General features: G+C 42.9%; 1 protein-coding gene across 7 annotated transcripts in view; it reads right to left on the bottom strand.

Annotated features, from left to right (window-relative positions):
• COBLL1 (cordon-bleu WH2 repeat protein like 1) overlaps positions 1-26,084 on the bottom strand; it is a 203,492-nt gene that overhangs the window by 68,211 nt on the left and 109,197 nt on the right. The window contains exon 1 of one of the 7 annotated variants that reach the window (XM_077447566.1): positions 22,374-22,520. The exons of the other annotated variants lie outside the window; for them this stretch is intronic. Coding sequence (XP_077303692.1) covers positions 22,374-22,408 — 35 coding nt within the window. The 5' untranslated portion in view covers positions 22,409-22,520. Of the gene's footprint in view, positions 1-22,373; positions 22,521-26,084 lie in introns of those variants that run through there. 7 annotated transcript variants of the gene reach the window in all.

Here is a 26,084-nt window from a genome sequence, read left to right as displayed (position 1 = left end):
AAATACCTTATGGTGAGGTTAGTTTTTAGTACCCTTTTACTGTTTAGCATATGTTTGCAGGAGAATTAGCTTTTGCAGCTGAGTGCAACAAATTTCCTCCCAAAGGCGCCAGCAGCCTGACAGCCGCGTTCTCGGCCAGGTCTACTTACATTGATGATTGTTTGCTGTGCTCAAGAGGCCGTGTCCTTATCAATATATGCCCATATGGGTGGCATGTGTAGGGTGTGCATGTGCAGCATGGCTTGCATCCTGTGTGTGCACTCTCTGACTGGAAGTTCAAGTGAAGCACAATGGAGAGGGACGCGGCGTGAAGATCTTTTAAAAGGCGAAATGTGTTTTGGAAGAATACGAGGTTAAGATATTTGTTCTACAGCTAGCTACTTGGAACGAAAGAAAAAAACAGGAATTTGCACTGTGTTTAATACTTCTTTAAAGTGGGCCAAGCACGGGTTCACTTTAACATCATGTTAAACATCCACCCAGGTTCTAGTTCACTGAAGAGATAGCGCATGGCTGCCAACAAACAGGAACTGCAAATACATTCCACCCCTCTTCATCTGTAGTTTCGTTCAATGATTGATCTACTAATCTGCAACTTCAACACTAGAGGTGAAAGAGTCAGAAGAAGAGAACACACACATGCTGCCGAAAAATGAAGAGTCTCATCCAGAAGAACCAAATTCCTTGCAGCTTGCTCAAGGCAAATGTTCAACTTTGGTTTCAGGTTTTGCATATTAGTTCCACGGAATTAACAACTGTACTAGCAAAACCACTTTATACCCAAAGCATTCTGTGTGTATTCTGAGTGCTTTTCAATTCTTGCACTACTAATACCATAAACTGCAGGGAGGCCCATCTACAGAAATTGGACAAAATGTACCCTTCCAGTGTCCCCCTTACCCACCTGCACACTTCGAGGGTTAAATGCTTGCTACATCTAGGGGGGAGCCGAAGAGGCTGTAGTGCTTACATTTTACCCACTTCAGAAAGCTTTGGAGTCCCCCCCAGAGCTACAGGCTGTGGGCCATCCCCCAGTATCATCACATACAATGCAGGGCTTTTAACCCTTTGTAAATAAAAGCATATTTTCCCTTGCCAATCCCCCCCCCCCCCACACACACACACTCACACACACACACACTTGGATATTCAGGCAGGAGCCAAAGTTAAAGGGGACTGAACTTCTTCTTGACGAAGTCGGGTGCAACCATGGCTAGGAGCGCCTTAGGCAAGAGGCTTCATCGGACCAAGTCCCACCACGAGAGGGACCTTGCTGGAACTAGGAATAATTGCAACTTATTCATGCAACCCTAGAACGTACACTTAATCCTATGCAGCATATTGGGGGGGGGCTGCACTGTAAAGCAGGCCATACATGGTCGCATTTCAAACAAATTTTCTTTTCAAAATCAGAAAGTTTTTTTTTTTTTTGTGATCCGATGGTGCCACCATTGATTTTCAAAAATTTGGCTGACCAAGCCTTCAATTCCACCTCATGTGGCTACAGAAAAGAATTTTCGTGCCCAGGAATCGTCTTTTCTCTCGGTAATTTTCTTTTCTTGCACATGCGCATTTTTTTTAAATTACATTTCTCGCACGATTCTCCCATCTTTGATTAGAAAATCCTTTGTTTTTCAAAAAATGATCAACATGTCCAATTCCTCAAATTTGATTGCTGCACGAAAATCGCCCGTTGCTGCAGCCCACTAATGGTGAGAAATGCGTAAGAAAATTCTTAGATATGCTTTTCGAAAGAAAATTCTTTCGAAATTTGAACCGTGTATGGTCGGCATAAGGGTAGATTTTGTCTAGTTCTTGGAGTTGGGCTTTAAAAATGCATCGCTAAGCACACCCAGGGGAAGGTAACAGACAAAAACAGTAAGGGCAACAACAAGCAGAAGCATTATAAAAAAAAATCCAGTGGATAAATATATTTAAAAAAATAAAATAAAAAAGGGAAGAAAGACGCAAAACAAAAGAAAAACACAAAGTCTATCTGGAATGATGGGTGTTGCTTTTTTTAGGGTGAAAAGGTTTTCACTGGGGAAGCTCCTGGATACAAAACTCAGGAGTGGAAATGAATATGGGGCGTCTGCCTGCATTCACACAGAGTGACATGGCCATAAGCCCTGAACCATACCTAAGCATTTTGTAGCTTGAACCTCCAAAACACACAAACCAACAAACAATCAATCACAATCTCCTGCTTTTAAAGTGGAACTAAAAACTCTCTCAATCAACATTAACTATTTTTTAGTTAAAAAGTTAATTAGCATTTTCATTTCATTTAGTTAAAAAGTTCATTAGCATTTTCATTTCTTTCATCTTGAGAAGGGGAGGTGGGGCTTTCTCAGGTAAGCACACCCTCATGCCTGAGCTAAGGGCATGTGGATTCTAGGCACAGAATTTTTTTTGTCCCCCAAATGGCTCACGCTCAGGTGTGAGTGCAGCTGGCACAGAAAGGGCAGAGGTATCTTTGATGTCCTTAATGTGACGATGTGCAAGAGGCAAGATGGCAACACTTAATGGGGGGCGAGCTGCATCTTAGGTGACAGGAGAAGAGTTTTTGTTCACTGCTTATGCACCAGTAAGCATTTATATGTTGAATAATTCAAATTTGCCAGTTTTTTTTGTGTAAACGTTGGCTAAAGAAAAGTATGCTTTAAAAATTTTTTTAATAAAATGCCTTTGTAAGAATGAAAAATTCTATAAAAGCAGGATTTAAAACACACGGCAGTCTGGCAGGCTGACGGCCCAGATGTTTAAGCTGCTGCCGTTATGCATTATGAAGAAACTGAAAATGAAAACATGTTCCGTTTTGCTCAAATCCCAATTACTTAAAGACTGCGGAATGTAAACAGAGCATCGTTGTGTCCGGGCCTCGGAGAGACACATGTCGTAGTGTTGTACAAACTCTGGATTATACTGAAAGAAAGGGCTTCAGTGTGTAAATTTCCTCTGTTCTCAGGGCTTCCCTTGTGTGTTAGTTTTGATTTATACTGTCTTACTAAGCATGCGGTGTGTGGACAGCTTATTAAAACAGCACAAATCACCATTAACTCCAACCACAAGTCTTGTATAGAAGGACGCAAAGTTACAAACTATACATAAACCCAGGATTTCTATAAACCGGTTTCTCTAAAGCACTTCTATAAAACCAGTTTGTCTGAGTAATGGTGCTCAGCCTGTGGTACGAGTACATCCAGAGGCACGGACCAGTATTTTTAGGTACAAAAATATGTAATAATGTCAGCAAAAGAACTCCTGCCCTGCAGCTGCGAGATCCAAATGTAATGCCACAATGTCCACCCAACTTGCTGGCCAGTCCTGACCCCTCCAGTGAGATCCAAATGTAATGCCACATATCCACCTAACTTGCTGGCCAGCCTGGACCCCTCCAAAGACAACCTACCTTAGTGGAATTCATGCTCAACTTAAAAAAAACGTAAACTACGCGTTTCATCACAGGGTGATACTGTGGATACACAAGAAGCAGTGTGCCGACGTCCCAATATGGTTTGGAAAGAATAAGAGTAGAAACATGGACTTCACAGGCACACGGAGAGAGAGAGAGGAGAGAGGAGAGAGGAGAGAGGAGAGAGGAGAGAGGAGAGAGGAGAGAGGAGAGAGGAGAGAGGAGAGAGGAGAGAGGAGAGAGGAGAGAGGAGAGAGGAGAGAGGAGAGAGGAGAGAGGAGAAGAGAAGAGAAGAGAAGAGAAGAGAAGAGAAGAGAAGAGAAGAGAAGAGAAGAGAAGAGAAGAGAGAAGAGGAGAGATTATATGTATTCCTTGAGGTCACTCAATTATATGTTTATTAATGTGTTTGTATACAATGGTTTTAACTTTATCCTATTAAAAAGTAAACTTTAAAACATTATTTCTAATATACACGTGTGCTTATAAAGTCCATTTGTCTACTCGAATTGTTTTCAAGCTCAACTTTGTCATGCTTTGTCAGACTTGCACTGGGCCAAGGATATGAGTGTTTTTTTCCTCCCAAGTGACTGGAGAGGTACCTTAAGTAGTTGAGTCACCTTCTAGGAAACTCCTGATTGGCTGGTCAATTTTTGCCTTCTGTGTACCCGATTGTTTGTCCGGGCTCTGGATGCATTGAGCTCTCCTCCTATTCTCCCCTGATCAGCTGACTTGAGCTGTAGATAATTTGTTTTGGTCTCCTGCTGTCCATCCCAGGACTGTATGACCTGGGCTTAAGATGTATTGGGGTCTAGGCAGATGTCTGCACTGATGTTGGGTTTCCGTTAAAATATCCTATTACTCAATTAACCCTTCGCCCTCCAAAATGGGGGATACGATTTATGGCAACTGGCCAACGGATACCCAAGTAAAAAGGTTGGGAACCACCCAAAGAGGTTTTAATGAGATTCATTAAATAGGGAAACGTTTCAGGAGACCATCAGAACAAAGGACATTGAGAATAATATGGTATACCATATATGGTATGGTATGTGTGTAGGGGGCACTTTTCCCATATGTAGCTGTGAATTTTAGGTTTTGCTAAATTGTCAATGGATTTTTTATTTTTTTTGTTTACTGTACATGGCAGTTTACAGACCTAGGAGCTCATGCATGGGAAAATATAACACATTTTTTAAGCTACTTGTTGTCCCTGGATATATAAAAAAAAAAAAGCGAACACGTCTTAGCCCTTGTACACACGGTCAGAGAATCCATCGGAATGTGTCCTATCGGACCGTGTTGTCGGATAATCCGATTGTGTGTGGTATGCATCGGACTGATTCCGTCGGAATATCCGTCAGACCCAATTTTCCAACTTGTTGGAAATATTTTCCGACCAACTGGTTCGATCGGACATACTCCGATCATGTGTAGAGAATTTTGATCGGACCAAGTGCCACGCATGCTCAGATCAAATTCCTACATCAAAGCTATTGGCTACTAGCCTGAACGTAGTCCCATTGTAACGAAATTACGTCATCACGTTCTGAATGATCGGATTTTTCGACAACTTAGTCCGACCGTGTGTATGCATCAGTTTCGGACAAGATCCGACGGACAAAATCCGACGGATTTGGTTGTCGAAATCTCCGACCATGTGTACAGGGGCTTAGAGGTACAGTTATCCGTTAATTTAGAAACCATGCAACTACAGCCAAGACTATTAAGCCTGAAAGTGTATATAAAAAAAAAAAAAGTTACAGTAGCGTCACTGCTGGAATATTAGGTGACATTTCTATGATTATACCCAAATATGGCTGTAATACAACATTATTTCTTCTAGCAGGGGTTAGAAAGAGAAGTCTGGGCACATCCACTGCCTTTTATATTTACAGACTTAATAAATCAAAGCTCACCAGCAGAAGGTTTGAAGCTTGATCGCTAACAAGTTAACCTGTTCGGGCAATTTTTTTTTTAGGTTCTGGAACAAGACAGTATACAGTAATGGAGGGAGGTGGAGAAGAAAGTCAATGGCATTTGCTGTAAAACCCAACCCCTTTAAAATATACAGTGACATCTAGATCCAAGCAAAGACTGAATAACAGCAAATCTATTGGAATTTGTTTAAAGGATAAGTTCACCTTTAGAAAAAAAAAAAAAAGAAGAATAAATGCACATATTTTTGCAGGCAAGAAAAACGTGCATTTATTTTTTTTCTAAGCAGCTTGCCGGGCATAGCACCCGCAGGGAGCAGGTGCAATCTCAGGCTCCTGCAGATTCTCAGAATAGCTGTCTGCTTGTACCTCCGATACGGGCAGGCAGATACTTGAGAGCAGGAAGATCAATCAACTATGAGAGTGCTCACCAGCACCATCACAGTTCATTAAGAACTACAAGCCATCAGCCCCAAATGGCTTACGGTATTTGTAGTTTATTAATTTGCAGGAAATTATGGATGAATGATGAGAGCAGAGCCCCGGAACAGCCACCCTGTTTTCAATTTGTGACAGCGGGTGCGTAGAGAGGATCCCTCGCCCACTGTCGCAAAGTGGGTGAGGGGGATTGGTGAACATATTACACCCTAAATACAGGTGTTCAAAAACATGAATAAAAACAAAAATCTATAAAACAGGGAGAGGCTGCCAGAAAGCTACTCTCAAAAACGCAATACAGAAGGTTTTTTTTTTCCTGCCTCTAAAACACAAGGCCTAAAATATGCCCCTAAAACGTCCTCATGTGCATGGGCACATAGGATAACACTGAGCTGCGTCTACAGGCAAAGGTCTGTAGAAGCAGCCTTTTGTTTTCTTAAGCCTAGTGTGCATGGACCCTTCATCTTGTAAAAGCTGCATTATCGCACTGCAATCTAGTGCATTGCATGCAGTTGCGACACAGCCCCACGGCTTGCATTGCTCATATTTGGTGGCAGTAAAACCTGCTAAATGTGACATGCCATTTCATTTTTGCTGCTGCCACCAAGCACGGAATCAGGGCCACTACATGTGAACAATCTTGAGAAGCTGCATGCTCTGGTTCAGCTGAGCGGTAAAACGCAAATGAAGCCCAACTGAAGATCTAATCCTTTCATACTCACTGTTGACATCTACTTTGACATGCCAGCTCTCCAATCTTCATCGATGAATCATGAACTGTGCAGCATATTCAAACTCCACCAAGTAGACAACAGTTTTGGGCCTGTTTCAGCCCTTACTTAAGTCTGACATGCACCCAACAACATTTAGGCCTCATTCACATGGGCATACTACAGTGTACGCCTGTGCAATGGCCAAGTTTACCTGCACAGGAATGCACAGGTGTCCTGTGCATCCACTCCTGTTCATAAGTCAATTGGGATGCAGTGGCTGCACGATTAATCGTCAAGAAATGTTATCGCAATTTTTTCCCCATTGCGATCTTGACTAAAAAGTGTTTTTCGCGATTCTTGCTATGCAAAGAATTCTCTGCTCTTCTGAAGCCACAGCCATCAAAAGAAAGGGAGGAAAAAAAACAGGCAGTCCGTCACGAATCAGAACATTCTTTATCAGTTGAACTTAACTTCCAATTTGTCAATGGAATAGACTTCTGTGTAAGTGAGGAAAGTTTAACCACTTAAAACACTAAATCTTTTCCTGACATTTGTTGGTTTCAAGTTAAAATATTTTTTTTTTTTGCTAGAAAATTACTTAGAACCTCCAAACATTATATATATTTTTAGTAGACATCATAGAGCATGGGTCTTCAAACTACGGCCCTCCAGATGTTCAGGAACTACAATTCCCATCATGCCTAGTCATGTCTGTGAATGTCAGAGCTGCACAATGCCTCATGGCATGTGTAGTTTTGCAACAGCTGGAGGGCCGTAGTTTGAGGATCCCTGTCATAGAGAATAAAATGGTGGTTGTTGCAATATTTTCTGTCACACTGCATTTCCACAGGGGTCTTTCAAATGCAATTTTTTGGAAAAAAAATTACTTTATTGAATGAGAATGGGAAAAAAAAAAAAAAAAAAAAGCTTGTAGCCTAAATACTGAAATTTGCAACTTTTGTAAATGCCAGAAAAAAATAAAAATAAAAAAATAAAAAAAAACTTAGCTGTGCTAGTAAATTATGGGAGTCGTGTCAGTAAATTTCAATCTGGAGGTTGGCAACAGATCTCTTAGGACAACCAATACAATTCTTAAAAAAAAAAAAAAAACTGGAACGGGCAAGAAAAGCAGTTAAATAGTCAGCAAGGACAATAATAGACAATGAAATAAGCAAAGCAAATATTTAACGGGAAAAAATAAAATAAAAATAAGTGTACCTGGGCTTTTACAGAACACATTTCACGGAATTCAGCAGAGAGCTGGGAAGGATTACATGGTCTATAATACTGGCCTAATGTACAGCAATAAAAGTCCAGAAACAGCAACTAGACAGGAAAAAAGCCTCTAATCACATGCACATGAACCCCCTGACTTCCTGCAATTTCCACCATATCACATGAAAAGGCATGATTATATAAAAGTGCTGTCTAGGCCAGAGAGCTGTACAACTCATTCAGTACTAAAGACATTTGAACAGCTCAGCTCTCCTATGGGATCCGGCCCGGGCTGATGTCAGACACCCATACTGTAGACGGGAACAAAAATAACCATTTCAAAACAAGCAGGCCAGAGACTAATTGAGCAATTAGGGTGAGGTCAGAGCGACCTCGGTGAAAAATTAAGAAACGCCAAAAGTTTTTACTCAAGACTGATTGTTTCGAACGAACAACGGGGGGAAATGTCAGAGAGACTTAAAAAGGAAGTTTTTTCCTCCTGAGATAGTGCCGGCCCAGCGAAGTTCACACAGATTCCAAACATCGCAATCCACCACTCCAATACAACACCCTGATTATTTTAGGAAACTTTTGTTTACTAAATTTACAAATGGGCGTCTTCTAAAAAGTTAATTTTAGAACTCGTCTTTAGAAAGGGAGGGGAAAAAAAAAAAAAAAAAGATAGGCATTGTTGACCAAATACCTTTTCAAAAGGAAGTAAATTGGTTTAATTTTGCATTGCTACAAATAGAAGATTACACAGTACTTTACAATAGAAGAATTAGAATTAGGCCTTGTTCACACGGGCGTACTGAAGCATTTGCCCATGAAAGGGCCATTTTTTTCATGCATCTGCTTGCAGGCAGTCCCACTGGGATCTAGTGGCTGAACAGACACAGACTGCAGTGCTCCCAATATGACTATGTGGCCACAAATGTCAGCTAGGGAGCTGTGCCTGTGCAGCCGCTGCATCCCAGTTGACAATCAATGGGACTGCCTGCACTGGGATTCATGAACACTTGTGCATCCCTGTGCTCCTAACCACGACCTCACAGAGGAACATGCATTGATACTCCCTGTGTGAACAAGGCCCAAAAATTAGGGATGCACCGAAATTTCGGCCGCCGAAACATACTGGCCGAAAATGCCCTTTTCGGCAATTTGCCAAAAGGAAAAAACGGCCGATAATTGAGCCGAAAATGGGGCGGGGCCTGGGGGCGGAACTCCGCCCCCGCCCCTGGTGCCGCCCATGATGGGGGTGAATAGCGCAGGACTGATTCAGCCAGCGATGCCCCTCTGCAGTGAAGAGAGCCGTCTGGTTGAATAGAGCGCCGGGAACATCACAGCTTTAATTTCAATAGCTGTGTGTTCCCCGTCGCACGCCGTCACACACAGCCCCTCCCCCTTGTCCGGGGAACTTTGATAGACAGATCACCTGTCCAGATTGGACGGGTGATCTGTCTATCAAAGTGCCTGGACAAGGGGGAGGGGCTGTGTGTGACGGCGCGCGACGGGGAACACATAGCTATTGAAATTAAAGCTGTGATGTTCCCGGCGCTCTATTCAACCAGACGGCTCTCTTCACTGCAGAGGGGCATCGCTGGCTGAATCACTGGGGGGCAACACTGGCTGCACTTATCTCTTTTATCATGTCGCCAGTCTCTGACCACCTCCTGCACCATGTCGCCAGTCTCTGACCACCTCCTGCACCATGTCGCCAGTCTCTGACCACCTCCTGCACCATGTCGCCAGTCTCTGACCACCTCCTGCACCATGTCGCCAGTCTCTGACCACCTCCTGCACCATGTCGCCAGTCTCTGACCACCTCCTGCACCATGTCGCCAGTCTCTGACCACCTCCTGCACCATGTCCCCAGTCTCTGACCACCTCCTGTACCATGTCCCCAGTCTCTGACCACCTCCTGTACCATGTCCCCAGTCTCTGACCACCTCCTGTATAAAAATATTTTTTTAAAACAGTCATTTTCGGTATCGGTGCTGTTTCGGTATCGGTTTCGGTTTTCAGCCTAGTGTATTTTTCATTTTCGGTATCGGTTTCGGCACCAAAAAACCCATTCGGTGCATCCCTACCAAAAAAAAAAAAAAAAAAAAAAAAAAAGAACTATAAAATACAGCTGACCTATGGCCAAAACAGCTAAATTCTGCTATAAATTAGAGCTGCACGATTAATCGTCGTCAAGAATCGTTATCGCAATTTTTTTCCCATGGCGATCTTGACAAAGGGATTCCCGATCTTCGGTATGAAGAGAATTTTCTCTCTGCCATCAAGTCAAAGTCTGGGCAGTCTGCCAAGTTTTAAAACGTTCTATCAGTGGAATGTTAAGTCTAAACATTGTATCAATGTGTCTGTTACATCAAAGGAATCAATGTAAATTAGGAACGTTTAACCACTTGAATACTAAACCTTTTTCTGACAGTTGTTGTTTAAGTTAAAATCTTTTTCTTTTTTCTCTAGAAATTGCTAGACATTACTTGGAACCCCCAAACACACATACATATAATTAATCGAAATTAATCGATTAATATATAACGCACATACAGATCAACTACTTTTAGCTGACCTCCTTGCATTGCAACGCTGCATTAGTCAGTGGTAAATGTGGTATACACTATATACAATCACACGACACTAGTTTGTTTTCCACGATCCATGACTTAACTTCGCAGTTCACACTGTAGCACTGACGTAATTTTTTTTCCACAGTAGCGTGACAATCCCTCCACCTCCGGTCTAACTAATCACTCACACCTTATGGCATGGACCCCTGTGCAAACAGGTGGTTATGCAAGCGGGTATCAAAAGGGTTAACAAGGACCATAAACTTATCTCACGTCTCCTTAGATCTCAGCAAGGATGCCAGGTCATGGGTAGAAAGAAAAGATGCAAGTGTTCACCGCTTAAGTATAAGATTCAATTTTTGTGTTCAAACACAAAACTACTCACATAAAGATGATAAAAACACAGCATGTAAAGCTAACAATCGTGTTAGTTTCGTAGGGCAGCAGCGGGTGACGTTATGCTTAGCTCCTCCCACCTATGCGTTACGTTCAATCAGAACTTCAACGTCACTGGACTCCTCCCCCCTTCCCTTCGTTAGCAGATGGAGGCACTTGGGGAAGGGGGAGGAGTCCAGTGATGTCGATGTCTGTGATGTCACCGGACCTCCAAAGGAACTCCCTGAAGACCTGGAAGCCAGTGGAGAGGTGAGTACCGACCAAAAGAATTTTGATTGATCAAAAAAATTAATCGAGGAATTCATCTTTAAAATTTCCACAGCCCTAATTTATGTGTGTGTGTGTGTGTGTGTGTGTGTGTGTGTGTGTGTGTGTGTGTGTGTGTGTGTGTGTGTGTGTGTGTATGTGTATATATATATATATATATATATATATATATATATATATATATATATATATATATATATATATATATATATATATATGCACACACATACACACACACACACACACACACACACATATATATATACACATATATACACACACACACAATATATGTAGCGCCCTGCTCCTAATAAACAGACGCTATTATTTTTTCAAATTTAAGTTGTCTGAAGCTGCAGTTTGGTTCAGGCTAATTCTTTCAAAGTTCTGGTTTCTGTACCAGTTCAGCTGGGTTGTGCTAGTTTCCACTTGACCATGGGTGTCACTGTCACCACCAGTAAGTGTTGGAAATGCAACAGGCTGAATGCATTGAATACCACTTTTGCTCGGAAATAGCCCAGTGGTAGTGGTTCACCCGCTGTGCATACTGGGTTGGGGGGGGGGGGTATTTAAGGTACTGACGCCATTTTGTGGGGTCTCTTTTCCAGGGTTCGCTATCCTGACCTCATGGCCCTCCTGGCCTGGGGTGTATGCTGCATGTTCCTGTGACTCTGGGCTGGCTGGCCCGAGGTTTGCAACTGAGAAAGTAGGCCCAAAAGTCTTGGGGCCTACTGACCCAGGGGTGGTCCTGTGCTGTCTTGCCTGCGTGGAGAAGCCAAGTGACTGGAGGATCCAGGGGAGGACTTTTCCAGGAGAGTACAGAGCACAAGGCTGGTATCTCTGGAGGAGCCTGGAGACTCAGTTGGAGGACGCAACCCGGGTCATTAACCATACAGTATCGATGGATCGGCTGAAGGAAACTGGTACTTTTGACAGTTCTTTAATATTTCTCAAGAAGTTCATCTAAATTGACAAGTCTGTGGCAGAGACTTTGTTTGAGAATCCCACCGGCTGGTAGGTCAGTGAGAGAGGCCTATCCGGTGATTGCTGGATCCAGTCTGCGGAAGCCGTTTGTCCTCTGGATCAAGAAAATACCTCTAACCCGCAACTACCAGGTACTTGAACTCCCCGTAACCGTCTACTGCAAAACTTTTTACAGGGGGGCAGCACCGCTCCCCTAGGCGGAAGGGACATTAACGAGGACTGAAGAGAACAGGGGCAGCCTGAGCAAGCCCAAAAAAAAGGCTGCCATAGATAGAGCCGCTTTACTAACTGAAAATATTAATCCTGGCTGGCAGAGCCCCATAGCTTGCTCCATCTCCTCCGCTGGTTCTACTGCCCACTGGTTGCTAGCGCTGCAGCACCTGCCATCTAGCAGCCAGTGATGTCACGCGCCTACATTAATGTAGAGTGAGGCCGAGGCCCCATCAATCAAACCAGAGGAAGATTTAACTTCCTCCTCCATCCCTATTGTTTTAGCTCCACCCACCTCCTCCATCCAGGGAAAGGGAACTGCCAGGACTCTGAGGTGACAGGTACATGTCCCAGCATGAAACCCTCAGAGCTGTGGATGTGACCCCCCCTCCCAGCATGAACCCATGATATCTAAGGGGGTCACATCCATAGAGCTCAGGGGTTCATGCTGGGACTTGTACAACAATTGTATACATATTTATATATATACATACACTCATTATCCACTTTTAAGCCTAAAGAGGAAGGAGTGGATCCTAAACAGGAAGACGTGGGGAGAAGGAGAATGAAGCAGCACCCAATTTTAATCTTGCCTAGGGCAGCACAAAGCCAAAATACACCACTGTATTCCCCAAATGCAGACTTGACTCCTTGTGCTAAAAGCAGGTGTACACAAGTACTGGTATATACACTGTACAGCCCTTCATATCTGTGGGTGTCTATAGGCAGCACCTGGGCTTCATGAGCATTGAAAAAAAGTCAGCATTTTACACCGTAGGACCTGTGTACATGCGGCCTTTCCTGCTACAATATTGGAGATTCAGTTCAGCCACTTGTGTGATTTACACACACTTGCCACACAGCCAGGACAGCCATGTCTCTTTATTGCAATATAAGGAAACCTGTGATGAGAGATCATGGAGGATGCCACGGACCATTCCTTTTGTAGTGCTAGTTGCCTGCATGTCCTACTGATGTTCTGGCTTCATTGCTTTTTAAAAAAATCACTATCCTGGAAGTATAAGGATTGTTATTTTTATACAGTACAGGATTTATATAATAAAAGTATATTAATGTGCAAACCAAAAATCAAATAAATCAATGAGTAGCTGTCAACACAAAATATGTTCCCACAGTGATAATATACAAATAAATTGATGTGGCACTTTCTCAATAATGAAAATATTCCAAAGTTCCGATGCAATAGTGTGCAAATATCCAAAAATTCAATAATGCAAATAAAGTGCAATATGAAGAGCATTTAAGAAAACAACACCAAAATTTTAAATATATAAAATCCAAAATCCATAAAAAGTGTTTAGTGCAAAAAAACTCTGTAAAAATAGTTCATATAGTGAGGTCACCATCCAAAGTGCAAACAATATATATGCAGTTCTTTTTATAATGTGCTTCCACCATCCGTGAGAATACCCCTACAGGTCTAGTCGCACTGCTAGTATAAATCGCATAGGTGTCCAAATCGACAAACTCTCTCTCCTTGAAGTCCTCTACCAAGTCAGAAAAACTAGGCAGGAAACTCCACTGGACTTATTAATCTATTCAATCTCATCCACTTCCCTCCATTGCAAGTTTACATGAAATAAAAATGAATCTCCATGTGTTGAATTCCAATAAAAGTATTTATTAAAAAGGTAGTAACTTGCATCTAAAATAGCAGTAATCAGTTTCACATATATCAGAGACTTCTGGTCTCGGCCACGACAGGAAGTGACGTCACCCGGCTCCATATTACGTGACTTTATCAATGGCCCAACCGTAGCTTTGTCTGTCGTGTGTTTTTCTTTATTTTGATCGCACTTAGGCCGCTATTACAAACCTTACATCTTGTGTAAGGGTCATGGCAAACATTCAGATGCATTCAGCTTGTCTTTGAGACTAGGTTATGAAATCTTGAGTTCCTTCACAGGTGCTTCTAGCCTGCATTTGACCTCATACTAAGCTGCATCAAGCTTCTTTCACATTTCCATTGACTTGTATGGAAACAAAAACAGTTATGACATGAACAGATGTCCATGTGCTGTGCACAGGCTCTTAGTGACATAACTCTCTGCTAAGCCAGCTTCCTCTTCAATGTGTAGGAGTAAGGCTGCAGTATGCGGAGATAAAAAGGTATTTATATATAAGGAAAGGTTGCTTTTAAGGGGCATTTTTTTTAGCATCTATACAGACCTTTTTGTGCACGTTTACTTCTTTTTCTTTTTTTTTTTTTTTTGCCAACAAAAAGCTAGTTGCTAAGTGCAAAAACACACATTATGATCATTTTATGCCACTCTTATTAAAGTCCATTGGTGCCAAAATATGCATTTCTACCCCAAAAGAAGCTTGCATAGTTTTTTTTGAATAAGGAGCTTCAAGCGACACTACACTCATGTGTACGGGTACCATTATAAATTGTAGACCTGGGTCAATCAAAATTTTCTTTATCTGGAATAGAAGAGCCAAGCTTTCTAAACAATGGGCCAGTTTAATGTCCTTTAGGCCCCTTGAAATGAAGCAGATCCGTCCAAGTGGATCTGCCTGCTCAGCAGGGGAATCTTTCTGCCGATTCCTGCTGAGCAGGCAGATGACAGGACCATGTCCACGTCGCTATGCTGAGAGAACACAAACACAGCCCGCTCTCCTCTATGGGGCGGTCGGACAGTCTGTTGCCATCAGATTGTCATCTGAGCCGATATGCCAAACGGATGGCGAACATACCGGCATATATCTCTGTTTTTAGCAGTTTTATTGGATTGGATACCCGCCAGGTGTCAGCAGACACACGTCCACTGACATCCGCCGCCCCATAAAAAACAATGGGTGGTCCGACAGAGTCCGCCTGAAAAAACAAGCAGGCGGGTCCGATCAGTCCACTGGTGTGAAAGTGGTTTTAGACTTTAACTGCAGATAGTGGAAAGAAAAAACGAAGAAAAAAAAAATGACACAGCACCTGTGTTCAGTAGGAGGAGAATTAGTGCCCCCTCCTTGGTAGTAGTGGGAGGAATAGTGCCCCCTCCTTGGTAGTAGTGGGAGGAATAGTGTCCCCTCCTTGGTAGTAGTGGGAGGAATAGTGCCCCATCCTTGGTAGTAGTGGGAGGAATAGTGCCCCCTCCTTGGTAGTAGTGGGAGGAATAGTGCCCCCTCCTTGGTAGTAGTGGGAGGAATAGTGCCCCCTCCTTGGTAGTAGTGGCAGGAATAGTGCCCCCTCCTTGGTAGTAGTGGCAGGAATAGTGCCCCCTCCTTGGTAGTAGTGGGAGGAATAGTGCCCCCTCCTTGGTAGTAGTGGGAGGAATAGTGCCCCCTCCTTGGTAGTAGTGGGAGGAATAGTGCCCCATCCTTGGTAGTAGTGGGAGGAATAGTGCCCCCTCCTTGGTAGTAGTGGGAGGAATAGTGCCCCCTCCTTGGTAGTAGTGGGAGGAATAGTGCCCCCTCCTTGGTAGTAGTGGGAGGAATAGTGCCCCCTCCTTGGTAGTAGTGGGAGGAATAGTGCCCCCTCCTTGGTAGTAGTGGGAGGAATAGTGCCCCCTCCTTGGTAGTAGTGGGAGGAATAGTGCCCCCTCCTTGGTAGTAGTGGGAGGAATAGTGCCCCCTCCTTGGTAGTAGTGGGAGGATTAGTGCCCCCTCCTTGGTAGTAGTGGGAGGAATAGCGCCCAATCCTTGGTAGTAGTGGGAGGAATAGCACCCAATCCTTGGTAGTAGTGGGAGGAATAGCGCCCAATCCTTGGTAGTAGTGGGAGGAATAGTGCCCCACCCTTAGTGTCATTAGGAGAAATTATTCCCCATTCTTGGTGCCAGTGAGAGGAATAGTGCCCTAAGGGCCATATCAAGGCAAACTTTAGGGCCAGCTTGAAGACCCCTGATCTGGAACATCACAAAAGACAGTCAACTTTAAACTTATTTACGGACCTTATCAATGGGAGTCTTGGCAAAGTACAAGGGGATTCTGTATGACAGTCTAAACAAGTCCCAAATCCAGTTACTATGTGATGCACAAGCCTCATAAAACAAACAAACTTAATTTTCTTTCCCTGAATGAGCCAAATCCTCCTTCATTTGTGCCCTCCCCATTTCCCGACACTGCAGATCACAGTAGGAGAGTCTCAATAACAAGGGCAGTGCTGGCAATCCAGAAAGCAGTGGGCAGGACTCAGTGTGGCCAGGTGCTGATTGAAAGCTACTGGCTTGTAAATCAGTAGCAATGGTGCTGATAGCTATGCCCCTTAGAATATTTTTTGAATCCCACTGTAGTGCAAGCAGGGTCAGAGTACCATATGACAATGGCAATGTTTTGAATTCAAAAGCAGTGAAGTATCATTGCCATCCTCTCACAGGGTTGCATCAGGTGAACTTCACTGGCAGGATCAATAGGTATTTGTGGGACTGTGCAGGGGAAGTGGGGGACTAACAGAACATTCAGATGCATAGGTAGATGATATATATTTATTGATTTTTAATAGGATGCACACTTTAAGGCTGCACTCACACATGGGCATTTTGAATCGCAGGCAGAATTGCGATTCTACCCACCATTTCAAAATGTCCAGGTGGGAATGACAAATCGCACATTTCAGATGCCATTCATTTGAATGCCACCTGAAAGCGCAGTGCATTTCTGCCACGATAAAATCCCAGCAAACCACATTGTGTGGCGCACATCTCCCAAAACAAGCTCCTGAACTTTTTTTTTGGGGCGACAAACTTCATACAATGCGATTTATCACACGTCAATCATAGCAGAACCACAATGCATTTTTAGGTACCATTTAAATTAATGGAATCTCAAATGTGCTGCGATTCTGTCCACAATTCAAAGCGCCCATTTGTGAACGCGGCCTAATACCCAGGTATGGTTTGGAGTGTTCACACTAAACAAACAAAATGGACCAAGGGGGTAAACCCTGCCTGGGAAAAAGTTAAAACTGGCAGTGTCCATACACCATTAATTTCATTCAGTTAGGGTTTACTTGTGGCCCCTTTCAGACTGGTGTGCTTTTGCCATGCTTAAAAGAGGACGGAAAGTCCCATGCATATACAGTGCCTTGCGAAAGTATTCGGCCCGCTTGAACTTTTCGACCTTTTGCCACATTTCAGGCTTCAAACATAAAGATATAAAATTTTAAATTTTTTGTGAAGAATCACCAACAAGTGGGACACAATTGTGAAGTGGAACGAAATCTATTGGATTTTTGAAACTTTTTAACTAATAAAAAAATGAAAAGTGGGGCGTGCAAAATTATTCGGCCCCCTTGCGTTAATACTTTGTAGAGCCACCTTTTGCTGCGATTACAGCTGCAAGTCGCTTGGGGTATGTCTCTATCAGTTTTGCACATTGAGAGACTGAAATTCTTGCCCATTCTTCCTTGCAAAACAGCTGGAGCTCAGTGAGGTTGGATGGAGAGCGTTTGTGAACAGCAGTTTTCAGCTCTTTCCACAGATTATCGATTGGATTCAGGTCTGGACTTTGACTTGGCCATTCTAACACCTGGATACATTTATTTGTGAACCATTCCTTTGTAGATTTTGCTGTATGTTTGGGATCATTGTCTTGTTGGAAGATGAATCTCCGTCCCAGTTTCAGGTCTTTTGCAGACTCCAACAGGTTTTCATCCAGAATGGTCCTGTATTTGGCTGCATCCATCTTCCCCTCAATTTTAACCATCTTCCCTGTCCCTGCTGAAGAAAAGCAGGCCCAAACCATGATTCTGCCACCACCATGTTTGACAGTGGGGATGGTGTGTTGAGGGCGATGAGCTGTGTTGCTTTTTCGCCAAACATATCGTTTTGCATTGTGGGCAAAAAGTTTGATTTTGGTTTCATCTGACCAGAGCACCTTCTTCCACATGTTTGGTGTGTCTCCCAGGTGGCTTGTGGCAAACTTTAGATGAGACTTTTTGAGAAATGGCTTTCTTCTTGCCACTCTTCCATAAAGGCCAGATTTGTGCAGTGTACGACTGATTGTTGTCCTATGGACAGACTCTCCCACCTCAGCTGTAGTTCTCTGCAGTTCATCCAGAGTGATCATGGGCCTCTTGGCTGCATCTCTGATCAGTCCTCTCCTTGTCTGAGCTGAAAGTTTAGAGGGACGGCCAGGTCTTGGTAGATTTGCAGTGGTCGGATACTCCTTCCATTTCAAAATGATCGCTTGCACAGTGCTCCTTGGGGTGTTTAAAGCTTGGGAAATCTTTTTGTATCCAAATCTGGCTTTAAACTTCTCCACAACAGTATTACGGACCTGCCTGGTGTGTGCCTTGGTCTTCATGATGCTCTCTGCGCTTTCAACAGAACCCTGAGACTATCACAGAGCAGGTGCATTTATACAGAGACTTGATTACACACAGGTGGATTCTATTTATCACCATCAGTCATTTAGGACAACATTGGATCATTCAGAGATCCTCGCTGAACTTCTGGAGTGAGTTTGCTGCACTGAAAGTAAAGGGGCCGAATAATTTTGCGCGCACCACTTTTCAGTTTTTTATTTGCTAAAAAAGTTTAAAATATCCAATAGATTTCGTTCCACTTCACAATTGTGTCCCACTTGTTGGTGATTCTTCACAAAAAATTAAAATTTTATATCTTTATGTTTGAAGCCTGAAATGTGGCAAAAGGTTGAAAAGTTCAAGGGGGCCGAATACTTTCGCAAGGCACTGTATTGTACCTATAAAAGTATGCCTATACAAAGGCTTACCTATGGGTACTGAAAATATCTCCTAAACGTGCACCGTTTCGGAGATATTTACTGCATATGCAGTCGATTACATCCTCAGCACATGCACTCTGAAGGAATGGCCACCCATTCAGTTTCTTCAGAAGCCTGTGCCGTGATCAGCGGCTCTTGCACGTATGTGCAGGAGTGACGTCACGCTACTCCGGCCAGTCACACAGCCGGAGTCCGCAGACCTGGAAAGGAAGACGGATGAAGATGGATGCAGCCTCCAGTGGGGGGGGGGGGGGGGGGGCGACGAGGGCTTCGTTTGCAGGCAAGTTTAACATAACGTGCTAGTATGTGATTCATACTAGCACATTATGCCTTTACTTTTGCAGATCAAAAAAATAAATAAAAAAATAAAAATAAAATGAAAAACACACTACGGGACTTTACTTTCAAAAGCACACGAAAGCCACCCCCATTAAAACCTATATGAGGGTGCACACTACAGCTGCATCTTTGGTGCACTTTTTCAACACACCAAAAGGGCACCTTCCATTGTAAGTCAATCAGTGACCAAAAATTGGCTGCGATTGTATGTCCTCTGTATCACAATTAAAAAAAAAAAAAAAAAAAAACTCAAAATTCATGATGATGAAAAAGTGATACAATGTATATGATCTCAGCTTTCTGCTATTGTATACTCTAGGGTTATTCCACCCAAAACTGGAATGTGAGTTTTCAACATCAAGAGAACAGTGCTATAGTTCTTGATGCTGAGCATTCAGTGCCAAATATCAAATAAAATATAGGAATGTCCCCCAACACACACCCAAGCACTTAGCCCTCCGCTATGTGAACCCTCTACTTAATCTAACCCCTAAAACAAGCCATCAACTTCTGAAAACAAATGTAGGAGATATCAAATACCAACATTTACTCAGTTATGTGCATTGATTTAAAACCCCCTTAAAAATGATTTTAAATATACTATATATAAAACGCCCTGTAGTTCTCTGCATAGTAGGATTCAAACTAGCAAGATAAAGGGGGGGATTTACTAAAACTGGAGAGTGCAAAACCTGGTGCAGCTCTGCATAGAAACCAATCAGCTTGCAGGTTTATTTTCAAAGTTTAATTGAACAAGCTGAAGTTAGAAGCCGATTGGTTACTTTGCACAGATGCACCAGATTCTTAGCGCTCCAGTTTTAGTAAATCTCCCCCAAAGAGTATCAATCTAAGCCAGTTTGGCTTTAATAAATTGTTAAAATGTAGCTTCCTAATAGGAGAGGAGAGCCCAATGCGGACCTCATCAGTGCATTACGGCTTTTTCAGTATTTAATTACAGGCTAAGACTGACTAAGCTGGACAGCTTTAAAGCGGAGTTCCACCCAAAAATGGAACGTTCGCTTTAAGAACTCCGCGCCCCCTTACATGCCACATTTGGCATGTCATTTTTTTGGGGGGGGGGGGGGGACTTCCTGTCCCACTTCATCCTTCCGCCCAGGGACCGCCAAGGCGACTCCTCCCTCTAGGCGATCTCCTGGGACATGTGACAGATCCCAGGAGATCGCTTGGGCTTTCACACTGGAGTGAATGGCGCAGCTGTTTTAGGGTGGTTTACAGACGCTATTTTTAACGCTATAGTGCCTGCAAAACGCCTCAGTGTGAAAGGGGTCTAACTAACCACTTGCTACCCAGGCTAATTCTGACATCTCTCTCCTACATGTAAAAATCATAATTTTCTAGAAAATTACATAGAACCGCCAAAACATTATATTTTTTTTTTTTTAGCAAAGACCCAAGAATACAATGGCGGTCCTTGCAACTTTTTATCTCACACGGTATTGTGTGAGGCGATACCTCACATGTGGTTTGAACACCACTTTCATGCATGGGTGGGACTTACGTATGCGGTCGCTTCTGCATGCGAGCACATGGGGACAGGGGTGCTTTAAATTAATTTATTTTATCGTTAATGTTACTTACTTTTCTTTTTTAGTTTGACACTTTTAAAAAAAATATATATTTTTTTATCACTTTTATTCCTATTACAAGGAATGTAAACTTCCCTCGTAATAGGAATATGGCATGATCAGTGAGATATGAGGTCAATAAGACCCACATCTCACCTCTAGGCTGGGAAGCCTGTAATAATAATAATAATAATAATAAAAAAAAAAAAAACGAACAAAAAAAAAAAAACGATCTTGGCTTCCTCACTGAGGCGGTGCTGTTTGTTTGAATGCAGAGGTCGGGCGTGACATCATAACATCGTGCCAGCCTTCGAATGATCATAGAAACTCTGGCGCCCATCTGGTCCACCGGAAATCTCTATGGTTAGCATCCAGGGCCGGTGGATCTTGTCTCAGACTCACCAATGAAAGCGGCGAGTCGGTAGAAGCATTGTGGGGCAGAGGGGGGTTTATGTTTTAAGAACAATAAAGCGTTGGAACAGCCACTATGATCATTCTTATGGTGTAGGGAATCGCTGGCTGAAAAAGCCGATATCTGAATGATGCCTGCAGCTGCAGGCATCATTCAGATATACCCGCACAAAATCAAGGATGCCATATGATGGCCGGCGGGCGGGAAGTGGTTAAGCATGCTGCTAGCAGGTTTTAGTTATTCTTTAAGCATGTTGAAAGCCTATTGGCAGCTTGTTTAAAGTGGCAAGCAACACCTCCACTAGGATCTGTGTTCAATGTTTACAAACTGAAGTTGAACAGTACTTTAAAAGCTCAAGAAACCTTGCTAAAAGCTCAGCAAATCCTTTGTCAAAGCAGTTCACACTGTTCCTATACAAACGGAAACCCATGTAAAACAGGCCTATCAGTGTATGGCCACCTTAACAGGGTTGTATTTATTTTTTTAAACAAATAACATTATACTTACCTCCTCTGTGCAAGGGCTTTGCACAGAGTGACCCCAGTCCTCCTTTTCTGGGGTGCCTCAGTAGCGCTCATGGCCCCTCCTCTTCTCGACTGCCCCCACCAAGAGCCGCAATCCATGTGAGCACTCGTGCGGGCGTGTGTCCATAGCCCCCCTCAACTGGATTTGATTGACAGCAACGGAGCCAATGGCTTCTGCTGCTATCAATCTAGCCAATAAGGACACGAGACAGCAGCTGGAGCTGCTGCGCTCGTCCCCATCAGTGGAACGATCGGGTACAGGTAAGTAAAAGGGGGGCTCTGGGGGGGCTGCTGCACTACAGAAGGTTTTTCACATTAATGCATAGAATGAGGGTTTACAACTCCTTAAAGATTAGGAATGCATGGCATCAGATAACAGTAAGATTTAGCGGTTAGCAGAAAAGCAAAAAAGTAAGCAGACCCTGGTGCTTTAAGCACTCTGCCTTGCATCTGGTTACTAGCCATTGTTAGAGGTCTTATAATTTGTCTAAAATTACAATCGATGCCTTTTTTCAGGAGTCGAGTAGAAGCACGCGCTCCTCTCCTCCAATATTGCTGCTGGCTACAACAATGTAGTGGCTGGCTCCTGACTTTCCCATTAATGTATATAACCCTGCAGTAACCCTAATAAAATATTAATATTATATATGCTTTTCCTTACCTCCAACATAATAGATTCTGCAGCTTTCCCTTCATTGGAAACACCGATGTCTATCCTCTTCCAAAGTCACAAAACGTATATTAAAAAACAAAACAAAAAAAACCCCGTCTTTTGTTGGTTTATCATTTGTGGGCGCCACCTTCTTACTGACAAGCCTCAGTTAACTGGCCTATTTATATTCCTGCAGACTTCTCTCACTACCAGCAACAGATCTGCTGGCAAGTGCTAATCCTTCTCAATGAGTGTTCAGGTTATTAAGAGGCTTTATAATGCCTTCTACGCAGCCATCAACTTTTCCCATGAGCGGTATTCAGTCATGCAAAGTTGATGAGCGTTCTTATCGACGTTGCTGGACTGAAGGGGGCCTACATAACAATGTGCTATAAAAATCCCACAGTAAAACTTTACAAAGTGTCTTAACTTTTATTGCAAATGAATTAAAATAAATGAATAAAGCAAGCAGCCTGTGATTATGTGTAAAGGCACCAATGAGATGAGCCAAGTGTACAAAAGATTCTTTATAAAACAAATTGAACCTGCACTAGAAATATGACCAAATATCTGTATTGGATTGGTATGGGTTGTACCCTTCCTGTTCTGTATACAGTATTAGTACCAAGCGCCATACCTTACCATCTTCATACTGGTATGGCCAATTCTAGAATGCAATGCCAGCTACCATCACCAGCTTGGGATTAGGAAAAGGCTCCCAATGTCAGCGCTGGGTTGATAAACGTGTAAAAACCAGCAACATCTATAAATCCATTAAAGTGTTACTAAACCTACTACAATAAAATCAGTGCAGTAAAGTATGCTGTATATACTCATTGTGGAACCTAAGGGGTTAATCCTCCGCATTGTGTAAAAAGGCTGCTTGATCTTGTATTCTCTGATCCTCCCATTCTTCCACTGTCCCCAATCCATCTCCTGATAGTACAGAGCACTCTGCACATGCTCAGTTTGGTGTGTATTGCTAGGAGAGAGTTTTTATTTATTCTTGGGAGCGTGAATGAGATCTGCACGGGGCCAATCAGCACTGTCCAGACAGATGGTCAGGGGTCTTGCATCCTCAAAAGACATTCAAAGTAGAATGAAAACTCCTCCTACAAAGCTTTAACCAGACACTGATAGAAGTCAAAAAACTGCTATATACTGCTGATGAGAAAAAGGTATTTAGAAGTTTATATTTACTAAAATAATTGCATTTCCATGCTTTGTGCACTGTGGGAGATCAGATATAGGGAATACAGGGTCCTGGGTTTAGTAACACTCTGATGTACTATAAAAGTTTAAAGTACAAGTTCACCTATTTTATTTTTTTTTAATCTCCCCAAACCCCCCGCCCCATACAGTCAGCTGTGACTGTATTTACTGTCTGATGGCTGTGGCCTCTCTGCAGCCCGGACAGTAACACTATTGTGATGCAAGATCCAGCGTGGGTTCCCACATCACATCTCCCCCCGCAGGCAGTTCACACTGCCCTCTGCAAACCGCTGGGGGTGTCAATACATAGTGAAGGACACTCCCAGATCGGTTCACAAATCGCAGTGCGAACTGTAAAATTCGGGGAGGAATTGGATCGCATGGGTGTGAACAGCCTTGCAATCCGATTCCAGTGTGGGGGGCAAAAAAAAAAAAAAAGTTTCCTGTACCTTTTTTGTGCAAATCCAATGTAAGTTCAGCCATAACAACTGTATGGCTGAATTCGCATTGCACACACACATCGCATGTGATCTGCACCAGCAATATGGTGCGAATCACATGCGATATACGTGAAGCCATGCTAAACATCTACTGTTGGGCTGTCTACACCTACACCCCAAAGACTTGAATTGGACATATCAATAATGTAGGAGCAATGTCCCACTCAAGGTTCTGGCACCAGCCAGTTAAAGTGAAGTCAGTAAAAAAAATTCTTGATAAAGTTTTCTCTGGATCCAGTCCTACTCTTCCTCATGTCTGGTCAGGGGGAAGAAAAAAAATAAAAAATAAAATAAAAAATGTTCATTTATCTTTTACTGGAAAAGAAAGATAAGCTGCATGACTTATTTAATATATTTATGGGCAGGACAATCAAAAAAGTGTTTTATTAAATTTCTAGTCATAACGTAAAAGCTTGTGTATGACTATACAGCACCAAAAAAAAAAAAAAATTATATTATATATATATATTATTATTATTATTATTATTATTAATAATAATAATAATAATACAGGAAAATGCAAGACCTAAAAAAAAAAAAAAGGAAGAGAGAGAGGAAGAAGAAAGAAGGGGGGGCTGACACACACTCCAATATCTCTTGGTTCCTGCCAATCAAATCCTACGAGGAGGCAGCAGGGGGGGGGGGGGGCAGAGCCAAGCCATCCAAAAAGAAGTGGGAGCTTCTTTTGGGTGACAAATGTGCATAGGGCAGTCCATTGCGTAACACGTGTAATAGCGTGAAAATCGCAAACGAGAACTTGAGTTCCCTATATGTGTATGGGGCCTGAAGTGTATCTATGGTCAAAATATGCAATCATTTACAGCAATACCTTGGATTACGAGCATATAACACCACTGTATGCATGTAAACAGTACACAAGCATTACATGTGTACAGCTAAATTTGCAGGATCTTCCTGCCACCTGTACCCTAGCAACCACCAATATCATCATCATCATCATGGCAACCTTCAATAAGGCCCATGTACTGCATGACACACCACTATACGCATGTAATGGATACACAGACGTTACTTTCTCCAGTTTTTGCCACCTGCATCTTAGCAACCAGCGTTGTTAACATGGCAACCGCTAATAGGGCCCATGTATGATGTATTTTCAATTGCTCATCTGAATAAGGCCTAATGCAAGAAGAGAAAAAAATAAATAAAAAAAACACACAAAAACACACACACACACACACACACACACACACACACACACACACACACACACACACACACACACACAGTTTTAAATGAGCTCTAAATGTTCCCATTAAAGACGAATTTTACTGGCTGCTATGTACAATACTGCTGCTCGTCCTATAAACTGAACCTTGAAAATAAACTTCACAATCATTCATAGGGATGACTCTCATGATTACCAACAATATAAACAAGTTTGCTGAGTACATTGTACAGATCTGTGCATCCCACAGCAAGAACAGTGAACATGCGATCGGGTCCTATGTAGAGGATTTAGTAAAAGGTTTTTATGCCACTTGAGTTTTACTTTAAAGTTTTTAAACTATTTACATCTTTGATCACATGCAACACTACTTACCTGGACTTATCTAAAAACAATGCATCTGAACACAGAACTGATCTCCAAGGCGGGGGGAGTTTGTCAAGCACAACACGCACGTGCGGGAGGATTTAGGAAATCCATTCCAGTTTGCAGAAAAGCCAGGTATCCTCACTGCAAGCCATGATCTCAGTTTTGTCACTGAGGCCCAAGTCCCACTAGTGCGATGCGAGAACCCTGCGAATCCAGTGCGGGTTCACGCATCGCACCTGAATCGCACAGAGGTTCACTGAGATCTGCAAACTGCTGCAGGTGTCAATGTAAAGTTAACAACACCCCCCAGATCGGATCGCAGTGCGAACTGCAAAGTGGTGCAGGAATCGGATCGCATAGGTGTGATGCGATTCCAGTGTGGACCAAAATGAGGGTCCTGCACCATTTTGGTTCAAATGCAATGAGATTTCAGCCATTCAGTTTGTATGG

This window comes from Lithobates pipiens, unplaced genomic scaffold (genome assembly GCF_037356315.1).
Source record: "Lithobates pipiens isolate NorthernLeopardFrog02 unplaced genomic scaffold, aLitPip1_a1.2 Scaffold_22, whole genome shotgun sequence".
In the NCBI taxonomy this organism is placed as follows: Eukaryota; Metazoa; Chordata; class Amphibia; order Anura; family Ranidae; genus Lithobates; species Lithobates pipiens.
Note: the sequence above shows the minus strand (reverse complement) of the source record. Positions and strands in the feature narration are given on the sequence as shown.